This window comes from Nanorana parkeri, unplaced genomic scaffold (assembly GCF_000935625.1).
Source record: "Nanorana parkeri isolate BGI_ZX_2015 unplaced genomic scaffold, ASM93562v1 scaffold108, whole genome shotgun sequence".
Lineage (NCBI taxonomy): Eukaryota > Metazoa > Chordata > Amphibia > Anura > Dicroglossidae > Nanorana > Nanorana parkeri.
In genome coordinates this window covers 2,182,178-2,194,017 of record NW_017306376.1, presented here as the reverse complement: position 1 = coordinate 2,194,017, position 11,840 = coordinate 2,182,178, and the positions used below count along the sequence as shown (strand labels likewise).

The 11,840-nt window shown below is 39.8% G+C and overlaps 1 protein-coding gene across 2 annotated transcripts in view; it reads right to left on the bottom strand.

The window, feature by feature from the left end:
* Positions 1 to 2,464: 2,464 nt before the first annotated feature.
* ING3 (inhibitor of growth family member 3) overlaps positions 2,465 to 11,840 on the bottom strand; it is a 17,828-nt gene continuing 8,452 nt past the window's right edge. Inside the window, exons 4-12 of one of the 2 annotated variants that reach the window (XM_018553068.1) lie at positions 11,429 to 11,494; positions 10,876 to 10,972; positions 9,523 to 9,594; positions 9,324 to 9,447; positions 7,289 to 7,448; positions 6,924 to 7,114; positions 5,473 to 5,668; positions 4,285 to 4,323; positions 2,465 to 3,304 (exon numbers count right to left, since the gene is read on the bottom strand). In XM_018553068.1, coding sequence (XP_018408570.1) covers positions 3,188 to 3,304; positions 4,285 to 4,323; positions 5,473 to 5,668; positions 6,924 to 7,114; positions 7,289 to 7,448; positions 9,324 to 9,447; positions 9,523 to 9,594; positions 10,876 to 10,972; positions 11,429 to 11,494 — 1,062 coding nt within the window. In that variant the 3' untranslated portion in view covers positions 2,465 to 3,187. Of the gene's footprint in view, positions 3,305 to 4,284; positions 4,324 to 5,472; positions 5,669 to 6,923; positions 7,115 to 7,288; positions 7,456 to 9,323; positions 9,448 to 9,522; positions 9,595 to 10,875; positions 10,973 to 11,428; positions 11,495 to 11,840 lie in introns of both variants that reach the window. The other variant, XM_018553067.1, reaches the window with a different exon arrangement.

Genomic DNA, 11,840 nt, shown 5'->3' with positions numbered 1-11,840 from the left:
TAATTTGCAAATAAATTTGTTCCAAATCAGCCAATGTGATTTGTCTGGATTTGTTTTCTCATTTTGTCTCTCATAGTTGAGGTCTACCTATGATGCCAATTACAGGCCTCTCTCATCTTTTTAAGTGGGAGAACTTGCACAATTGGTGGCTGACTAAATACTTTTTTGCCCCACTGTAAGTATTATAAAATAAAAAGTTACACAAACAATAGAAATTAGTAAATCAAAGCATCCAAATGTGAGCATAGGAGATGAGACCCGAATGCAGCACTGGTGAGACCGTACATAGCCCTGGTGAACGGCTGCAGACACACTGCCGCACTGCTGAGTGACCCTCATAGCCCTCCTGGAGCCTGCCATACCCTCCTGAGGGCGGGGAAATAAACTTTTATACTGTGGCTGCCTATTGTTTTTCTCTTTTTGGTGTAATTCACAGTGCTGGTCAGATGTAATGGAGGATGGCAACCGGCTAGAGGACTATAAATCGTAGCAATCCATGGTTGCCATTCTCCATTGCTGAATAATCACGGATTGATGTGATCTGTAGTCCTCTATTGCTGGTTGCCATTCTCCATTGCTGAATAATCCTGGATTGATGGGATCTGTAGTCCTCTTGCTGGTTGCCATTCTCCATTGCTGAATAATCACGGATTGATGTGATCTGTAGTCCTCTATTGCTGGTTGTCATTCTCCATTGCTGAATAATCACGGATTGAGTTACAGTTCTTCATAATTAAAAAGAAACTGCCCTAAAATCCTTAGTCTGTATTGTTTAAAGGAGGAACAGTGCTTGGTCTTGAAAAAATTATATCAGTCCATCCTTAATTGATATCTAAAAAGGACTGGTGATGACGACTTGGACACACTAGCGAAGGGAGACATTGGGACATGTTGGACAATCCATTGGGGGCCTGAAATTGCAAAAGTGTTAAGAGCCTCGGATATAGTGTCTACGGCAAGCTTCGAGCTACATTCACACTATTCCACCCCCTAAAAGGCTCAGTTTTAGCAGACAAGCTAGTGTGTTGTGACAGGTCCTGCGAGGACGGGATGTGCTGTCTCAGCGCAGAACATGGTTTACTTTTTAAAGTGACACTTAACTCAGGAGTTAGGGCCTGTTCACACAACGTCCGTTTTCTGTGCTGACCTGATCCGTACGCTCCTGCACTAAAAATGCATCCCAATGTATCCCTATGTGTTTTATGGGCTAGTTCTCACGTGCGCAGTCCGTTCAGGTTACGACAGAAAAATACCGCATGTCACATTTTGTACGGTCAGGAAACGCAAAACGCTTCAAAAACGCACTGCACTGCAGCTAACATAACATTTTTTTTTTACTGGAACGCATCACAAACACAAGGGCCTCATGTGAACAGGCCCTTAAGCCTTAAAAATACATTCAAGTACCAAAATGTATCTTATTTATGTAACACTCGGCTGTAGATCCTCAAATCATCTCTGAATGTGTGCTGACACTGTCCTTCCTTCGGGAAGGTGGCTACTTTTGTTCCCCATGGTCCCTGTGTCTGTTGTAAAGTAGTCAGCACTCCAAGCTCGCTCCTGTGATGGACTACAATCTCAGTACAAATTAGGAAACTAAACGTGAGATTGTAGTCCATTACAGGAGTGATGACTACTTTTGTTAATAGTGAAGGTACCTGAATGCATTTTTAAGACTTAACTCCTGAGTTTAGTGTCACTAACTTTATTTGGAGTGTACAAATTGTACACCTTATTCAGGTCCCCGCAGAGAAGCATGTTTATCTGCAGAGCACTGCACATGAGACACACAGAAATGAGCACTTTTCCAAGTGCTTGATATTGCATAGCTGTCTGTTATTGCACATGGTGTGTGTGTTTGTTACGGATATCAGACATGTTCACACTATATACGGTGACTGACGTGTAAGACAACTGAACTATACCAGTCAATACTAGGGCACATAGAAAACAATTGTTTTTTACATGCAGATCATAACAATTGCTCCCTTTTCTCCACAGAAAAGGGAAATTATGTCTTTACCCCATTACCACTGAATCCATGCATCAGTAGCGCTGTCAATAAAGTGCGTTAGTAATATGGTGCTCCAAAAAGGCATGTATAGAGCTACTGGAAACCAGCAATCTTGGTAAAAAATCTCCCCATGTATGACTACTAGCAGATCAAAAGACTCATCCAGATGAATAAGCACAAGTGTGACATCTTGAGCTCTCTACATTTGGTTTGAGAAAGGAGAGATGCACACTGACAAAACTTTGGCGACAAACATTAAGTTTAGGAGAATGCTACACCTGTGCGTGTCTTATATCTGCATCGACAGCTATATGCTAAATGTATTGCACTGCAATTCATTGATACTACCTGTGTGGCAGTACCCTCTACTGCTATTAGAGCTATGGGGAATTTTTAACATGCATGTTTGTGGTGGTGTTCATATATAAAGCAACTTCTTTTTGGTTTATTAACTCTTTAATCATTCACAATGCCAGGACATCTTATCATGAAACATCCTACCAGTCAAAGTTTAACAAATGGTCACAATATCATACTTCCTAAGAGTTAATTCATAACAAAAACGTCAAATAAGTTGTATTTTACTTGCTTGTCACTACTACATTGAAAACACAAAAAAATCATTTGGTAAAAAAGGAAATCACACTGATGTTGCCACCAGTATTTGTGTAGTAACATTAACAAAATTGTCTCTCTCACATAACAGATTAAATAGGTTATGTACAGTTAATGGATGCCAGCCCAACAACACTGATAAGTTTCTTCAGCCAGCTGAGACATGTTTCTGAAGAAAACAAAATAGATATATATAAAAAGGAGCTTAAAAATTACTGCATACTCTTATTTAATAGTAGATCCTGTGACATTTTTATACCATGTTCCATTATAGCCTTTGTTTCATATAGCGTTTTCATAGAATTACCTCTGTAAAATATGCACAGAAGTTACAGATAACCCTCAGCATTGAAATCCCAGAAGGACAGAAATATGACTTCAAAATGCCATATATTGACATATGAGATGACGATATACCGAGATAGTATTCTTTTGAATACTCCAGCGACTGTCCAATCCAATTACCAAATGAACTGCTGTGAACATGAAATGATGTGCAGGTTTCAGTTTAATAAAAAAAAAAATGTTTTAGATGTTTAAGGAAGTCTTTTTTTCATTTTATTTATGTCTGCTTCCTCGTCTTTTCATGGCAGCTGTGCACTGTGGGCAATACCACTTTCCTTTGGGAGCTTCTGATAATCCTACACATCCGTAATGGAACCATTCAATAGGGCACTGAAAAAAAACAATGAAATAAGGAGAGATAATGTAATCAATAAAAACATTACACACAACTTGATTTTCATAGTAAAGAAATCAGATTTCAGAGTCAGACCAGTGAACGGCGTTATTTGATTGTTTGCATACAGCTACAAAACACAGGCATATTTTCGTACAGCTTTTGCGGGTGTACAGCGTTTTCTATCCATACAATGCTATGGACAGAAAACCACAGTAGCTGCTCCCGGGTGCCGCTAACACAAATACAAAACCTGCATTTGCTCTGCAGTGCGCCCGTGTGCATGAGTCCTTATAAATGTATTATGTTTGTATACATTTTACAAATATTTCACCCAAAACCTTTCCCAGCCTACAATGTGACAGATGTCATAGAAGTTACTCAACTAAGGACACTGTTACAGGTATCCATGTTTGGATAACTGAATAGAATATTCAAAGATTTTATAGTGTGAACATTCTAAAACCCTTTAGTAAATCGGCATGGCTGCATTTTTCATATCACACCAGCATTAAAAAAAGAATGGGTTTCTAGTAGTGACCTGCATTAGACTGGTGCGGAAAAACACAGCTCACCTCTGTAAATGTGTGAAACAGCCCTCACTCATATCTGTAAAGGTTAGTTCACATGAAAATGCAGGCTTCTACCATAAATTAACAAAGGTTCTTAAAACAAATTGCACCACAGAGAATGTAACAAATCTATTCACCAATCTGGAGACTCGTAGCAAACATCAAGAAAAGCATAGGAAAAGGTTTAATAATCCACATACCCTAATCATTTAAACACGTAATAAAATCTCCCTGCACAATAGCAAAATGCCTCGGACTCCCTGAGGGAAACCAGCCCAGCTGTTGTAATCAGGAGGGACATTGCTTGCTTACGTCATGTTGTTTATGGGCAGCTCCACACTTATCCCACTAAACATTTCCCCTACACTTTTATTACATTTCAGAAATACATTTGGAATACTTACATCTTGATTATCACATCCTACCATTTCACCATAAGATACCTAAAATAGAAAAGCTGCAATGTAGTTAAAATGTTTACAAAACCACTTTCATAAGTGACACATAGTGGGAACAAAAGATCTAAAACACTCACAGGGACATTGTTCCAAACAAAATTAGATCGAAGTGTACTGCAATATATATGCTAAACTGTTGGTGTATTTACCACTTTAGAGGAGACAGATTTCCACTGAAAAATCACATTCTGAATACTGAAAAATGGCCTGGATGGGAAGGGGGTTTAACACCGCGGATGTCAACTGGTTAAGGTGACCATAGACCTGCCGATTATCGTACGATAATCGCGGGTGTTCCCACCATCATACGGCAGGTGTATGGAAGGTGTGCGACCGTTTCTACTGTATGGTCGCACTTCTTTTTTCTTCTGAGCAGGCTCGAAAACCCGGCCAAAATTGTACGATTCTCGCCGGGGGAAGCACACACTGCCCGCTCAGCATTGGAATCAGAAGCCCTCCCCTCAGCGGGGCGGGCTTGCGATGATCGCAAGTTCGATCTGCCTGTCCAAGATGGGCAGATCGTACGAGATTTTAATTACCTTACAACCATCACACAACGAAAGTCGTGCAATGGTTGTAAGGTGTATGGACACCTTAAGAAGTGGTCAGGGGTACGTTTTATATATTTTTGGAGTGCAGAGGGGTGATTTCTGAATCAAGCTGTAATCACATAGTAAATCTGTCTCATAAGGCTCAACTACCAAAGCGAACACAAGGATAAGCATACTTACATTCAAAAAATGACAGTTATTTTCAGCCTTATCATTGTGTTAAAGCTTTGTGAATGGAGACTTTAATCTGTCTCACAGTTCAGTAGCATTGCCTTGCTGCACGACAGAATTATGAAGCACTTATCTCTTTTCTGTTTTTCATTTACCAAAAGTGTTATGTTGTAAGGAAGAAGTACAAATAACCAACACAAGATCTTCAGTGACGTATTGCTTTGTAACCATAATAAACTTATAGTAGAAGAAATTAATGCCATGTTATAAATCTCTGGAAAATAATAAGACAACCAGACAAGACACCTGTGTACTAATTTGTAAGATCTAGGCTACATTTTTTCTGAGCAGAATATTCCTGCAAGACCCCCCTACTGCTAAGCAAAACTCTAGAGTCATCAAGCAGCCTCACCTGATTACAGATACAATAGCGGGGCTCATTGGGATCATATGTCCAGTCAACTTGGCTATTAGAGTCCGTCTCTGGAACAGCTGCTGTCTGTTGATGAGACAGCTCATGCGCTAGAGCAGATGACGACGAGCAAGAGGACAATGAGGAAGAAGATGAAGACGATGAAGATTGTTGATTTGCAGATTTATTATTGCTCCTAAAAAGCAAAATAATATAAGTAAGAATACTTTATGTCAAATCTAAGCAGAGAAAGAGACAAAGTAATAGTTCATCAAAAATCACATAAAAACACTTAAAATGTATACATGCATGCCTATGATATCAATGTTATACACAAAAGGAAAAAAAAAAAGCTTTACTCCTTTTCGATAAAGATGTATATCAAATGAATTTCTGGTATATAGACAGCCCATCTATCTATGCATCAAGGTGGACTGTCTAAATGGCAGAAATGTGTTCAATAGAACTACATGATTATGGAGTGTGGCTTTTTTCATTTTTGTATAATACTGATGTGTGGATGAGATAATCTGGAAGCGGGCACCCGTGACTGAGCGGCTGTGGGGATAATTATCTGGAGCGGGGAGTGAATTTTGTTTTCAATGCCTGTAATATCATGGGGTAAAGAAGAAACATGCGCTTTGTACGCAACTAGTAAACAATTACGGAGCACTTTCATCAATATGTATGCTTGGCTCCAATTAACTCAATGTGAAGCATACAGAAATTATGTAAAAGGATACCTTGAAGAAAACAACATTTAGGTGTAGCAGATAACGATAACAACACTGATAATAAACCACCAGGGTTTATTAATACCCGAGGTGCAAATATCTTTAACAAGAAAATGTCATCACTCCAAAATACAAAAAGTGTGAATGAGTGCAGGTTAGTGACAATAAGCGCTGCGCAAACTGTTGGCGCTATATAAATCCTGTATAATAATAACAATAAAGTACATTTTCAGCTTGTGTTCAATGCCAGGATGAAGTAACTTCCGTGCACATGTGCAAAAGTTATGTCATCCCGGCCAATCTGTATAGCTAAAGAAAGAGAACAAAGGGGGAAGATGTCAGCGGCGGCAATGGAGTCAGGAGGGAGATCACGGCCAACACATCTTTAGAGGGTGCCATTTGGCAGGCAAAACGCATGAGCACCAGCAGCAGAGTTTAGTTCTGCTTTAATGTAACTTCTCTAAGGCGCCATTCACACATGACCGCTACACATGCAAAACAATGCATTCCAATGTGCATTGGTCAGACCATTGCGGCCTCTGCGCGGTACAAAACCATGCGTCAAACAAAATAGTCCAAGCGTGAGATTTTAAGGGCTTGCGACTAGAGTGATAGCCTCAAATGCGGGAAATCCATGCGTATGTAAAAAATTGCGCGTTTTCTTGCTGCACGGAAAACGTAAACGCCATATGTGAATGGAGCCCAAACCTCACTTACTTGTTTTTTCGGCCACTTCTTGAGTCTGTGGTTGCTGAAGACGTCAAGGTCTGTGTTAGTGTAGAAGCCAAGGCTGAAGATGAATAACTCGTCGAGTCTCTAGACAAGAACTCTCTCCCAAGTTGGAAGTCGTTATTTTTAAATGCCTCATAGCTGGCTTTCATACTGGACGTTCGTCTTCCTTCTTTCATCTGTACATAACCAGTAAAAACAGATTATTTCTTATTTGAAATATGTGAAAATACCAAAGTACACCTTTAAATGTGTCCTCTGATATTTTCAGTTTGATATTTTCACATATTTCAAATAAAAGCAAAGTAAACTGGAGATACACTGTGTAAAAAGCATGAATACATATGTTGTACCTGTGCTGTTGCTTGAACCGCTTGAGCAGCTGCCATGGTAATGGCCCCAGCTCCAGCTCCTGCAGCAGCTCCGCTTGAAAGAGAGCTCAAGTTATATGATGCTAGTGGCTGGGAGGAATTCACGTTGTAAACGTTAGTAGTAGTGGAGGACATGGTATTTCTACACCCTAGGGAAATATACAAAAACATAATTATGCAGGTCCATAAAAGCGCATCATGCAGAGACTAACGCCATTTCAAAAGTGATCAGTTAGAGCAAGCAAAGGGTGAAGCTCATTAGCAAGTATATTATGTGCATGTAATGGACCATGTAACAGATTGGTAAGTTTATTGTCTATTTAACTCTTTACTACAAAAAGGTATATAATCATAATGAAGTGCACCTCACTATCCTTGTCTACTGTATTCTTCCTTCCATCCATCCTGCTGTTTTCTGATTGCCATACAAAAACCCCAGTCTTATCAAAACACAAACCTAGCATCACTGCTTCACATGTCACTGTTCTAATAAAAAGGAGGACTTGTGCATTATTAATGTGATTGCTATCACCATTTACCAATAAAACTAGAAGGTGTGAACGGTTGTGAGATTCCAAGCACAACTCAAAGATGTACTTGCTCATATAGTGTGTAGCACAGGAATTAACATATATGGGTCTATTCACAAAGCTGCCGAAGGATCTAGCTGTAGCTTCGACTGATCCTTCAGCTAGCTTCGACCGAAGGGCTGCTGTACGGGCTATTCACTATAGCCCGTACAGCTCCCGAAGTTGGCCGAGGGGCTCAGTCGAGCCGAAGGCATATGCTTCGGCTCGACTGAGCCGAGGTGAAAGCCGAAGCTGGCCGAGCGGCCGGCTGGGCGGAGCCAGCCGTCATCTCACGGCTGGCTCCGGCCACTTGCACAGATAAATCAGTGTCCCTGGTTACCAGGTAACCAGGGACGCTGATCTCCAGATAGCCCAAATCTCCCGGACGCTCCCGCTATTAGATAGCGGCTCCCGGCCGAGCAACACTTTCTCCCGGAAAGTTTTACTCTGCTCAATTAGGCAGAGTAAACCTTTCCCTGCTCTGTTGTCTTTTTTTTTCTTCTGACATCGGAGCCGTTGGCTGCCGTCAGAATAAAAATAAATAATAAAAAAGGAATGCAGCTACATTCCTATTGGCTTATTCAATTTGCAATAGCAAACTAGCTATTGCACCTGCCCACTGCTGCTGTCAATCAGCAGAGGGGACCTGAAGTTCTCCATCAGGTCCCCTTCTAGTGATTGACAGCAGCAGAGGGCGGGTGCAATAGCTAGTTTGCTATTGCAAAGTGAAATAGCCAATAGGAATCTAGCTATGCATTCCTATGGTGTTTTTTTTTCTTCTGACGGCAGCAGAACCGCCCGGCCAATAGAAAACAGTTGGGCGGATCTAGCTGTCACTGCTAGCTCCGCCCAATCATTTTTTATTTATTTTTTCTACTTTTTTAACTGTTTTTCTATTCTGCTCGTTACCACAGAGGTATCGAGCAGAATAGCCGAGCCGCTATTCGCTCACTGCTGTTCGGCATCTATGAAAATAGGCAGAACGGCAGCGAGTAGCCAGGCGCAGCAAGCCGATGTACGATTTTAGTCGGTGTACGGCTGAAATCAGCCGTACAAGCCTGAAGTGAATAGCCGAACAGCGTTCGGCTCACTTCACTTCGGGCTGGTTATTCACTCGGCTGCTCACGGCAGCTTTGTGAATAGACCCCATAATAAATATAGTGTTATGTTATCCCTCTCTACACATATAGAGGCACAGAGTTGAATTTCCCACCAATTGTGCAGCTCTCAGTCAAATCCCAGTCTATTCCCCCAACAGAAATGAGAACTAAAAAAAACAGCTCACTTAACCTAAATTAACATTTTTGGATTAAACAGTAAACTACACTAGTAAAACAAACCAGGTGATTTTATGGACTGAAAGGGTCACTATTCGAGTGACTGTTAATAATGCACCTAGACTATGTGTCTGTCCCTGCAAACCAGCGTTTGTATGTATGACACAAAACTTGCCTGGAGTATTTTCTTTAGACGCATCAGACGTAAGTGTTGATAACAACGCCTCAGACTTGAATTTTTTCTCTGGTACATGGTCTGTAGTAGAATGATGGGATGATGGATTGTGCTTCCTTTCTGTAGACATAAGCATTTGTGTTTAATGGCTGCTGCAGTTTAGAAATGATATAAGATAACGCTCATTGTACTTACTCTCTCCGGTGGAATGAGAATGAGCATGGTGGTTATTCACAGGCTGAGTTGGTGTGTCTAGTTCTAAAGACCCTAGAAGAGCAGAATTCAAATAATTATCAAACAATGAAAGAAACAAGCAACCTAAACCAGCTTCTTTAAAGCAACAGATAGAATGCCCTTGCAACCCAAGCCGGGCTAACTATATACCGTTTGTGCACGATTCAATGCCATCACACATCTATAGGGAAGTTAAAATCTATGCAGGCAAGATAATCACTCACCTAAACAAATGTAATGAAAAATGATAAAGGGACTCATGTTCGAAACAATTTGACATTACAAATCCACAAAATGCATGATCATCATCAGACATTGCTCTGCCCACGTGCTATGGGCGGTGAAATTGGGATGCTGCATGCCAATCTCCCAGGAGAGTAATTTTGAGATATTAAACAAAATGACTCTCCTGGGAGATTGGCATGCAGCATCCCAATCCTCAAGGAAATCCATCTGATACACTGGGCAGCTGAGTGTTTTACTGATCAGATCACCAGAATGAAAAAGCTAAAGAAAGCCCATTCTATTTACCTCAGTGGCGGTATATCTATAGCACAGATGATGTACATAAAGTATGGGAGTGGAGAAGTAAGCCAGGACTTTTTCAAATAATATCAAGCGTATGGCAATCACTGTGTTTTTCAATATCCACCGATTTGGGCACTTTATCTCAAGAAATGGAACTTTGCATGAATAATATCTGCCAATTTATTGGCGTCTCACAAAATTACTCTTTATTGATATGTGCACTTTGATGGCGGGAGATGGAACTTTGCATATGAGATTCATCATATCTCTGGACTTCCTTGATAATAATCCTAGAAGGACTGAATATGCTTGCCAAAATAAGATTCCATATGATGGTTATACAGTATGTTTGGCCTTATTACACTGTTATAGTGTTCTTTCGTGCTTGGTTCTATTACTGCATAGCAACTGTTGCCAGCAGTTTGTCTCCTAGAAGACGTTAGCCTATAATAGGAGGTGTTGCATGTTTGTTAGCTACTGTGGACAATTATGTCCTGGTTTTAATGGGAAAGGTGTGATATTTATTTTTTGTACTTAAATAATGTATTATCACTTTTTTCTCCCTACTTGTATTGCTGTGCTTTTTGTGATGGTACCTGCCCTGGTTTGAAGGGAAGAAACCCTATATGATTGAACTGATGCTCCTGGTTTCACATATTTGATACTATTGATATGGTTCTTCTACACCTAAAGGCCTCAATGCCATGTACCAAGCCATGTACCAGAAAATTCACAAATATAATTATTTAAGTACAAGTGTTATTCTGTACAAAAATGTGCACCCACTTCTTTCCAATATTTCAGTAATGCCAGCATTATCAGCCTCCAGTTCCATCTTAAATTTCGCCAGTTCTTGGTCAAGTTTTCTCAAATGTCGGTCTACCTAAAAAACATTACAATCAACAAGTTTTAACATTTTCCAAATCTTTTTTACATTTATAGTCCAGTATTATTGAAATGAGATGTCTGAACATTACCGGCATCTGCAGATTTCTATCTCTAATGCCTTTTAGGCAAGGTCAAAGGTTGTTTTTTTAATGCATATAAAATGTAAATCAGTACTGAAAATACACACAGACAGATGAAAATATTTCAATTCAGTATGAAAGTAAATGGGAAAGCATTCTACCGTGTAAGCCTAGGAGAGGTAGCAACCAGTCGGCACCTCCAAAATGACAGACGTCATTTTACCACAAATTCAAGTTTAAATGTTGCATAAATCAAAAGCTGTGTTTTATCATTCGTTTTTTTTTTAAAGGTGTGAAGCATTTTCCATCAACAGTATGAGGATCCCGTTTCCCCTGGATCCCATGTAAAATTAAACTATGATTGTGCTTACCAGATCATAAATTTGATTTGCTAGCTGTACTTTTTCATCTGCATCTTCCAAGGCTTTAAAATAATCCTGTAATTGATGAATATTCTAGATATAGTCAAATGGCAATAAAACATTACCACATTGCTCATTCACATGCATCCCCATGTATATTTTATTTTCTTCTGTTTAACCTATAGGTAGAATAATGCACTTTGTATATCCATACTGTACTGGAAGTAGTGGCAAACAGGACCTGTGACGTGGGCTGTGAATAAGAGGAACGTTACCCATATCTTTGAAATGACAATACACCTTTAGAAATGTTTAATAATGACAATCTACAAACAGATACTTCTAGATAATTGCTGGATTTTAATTTTTTTATATACCTTATTTTTCTTTTCCTCCCCATTCTTCTCATATATACATATAT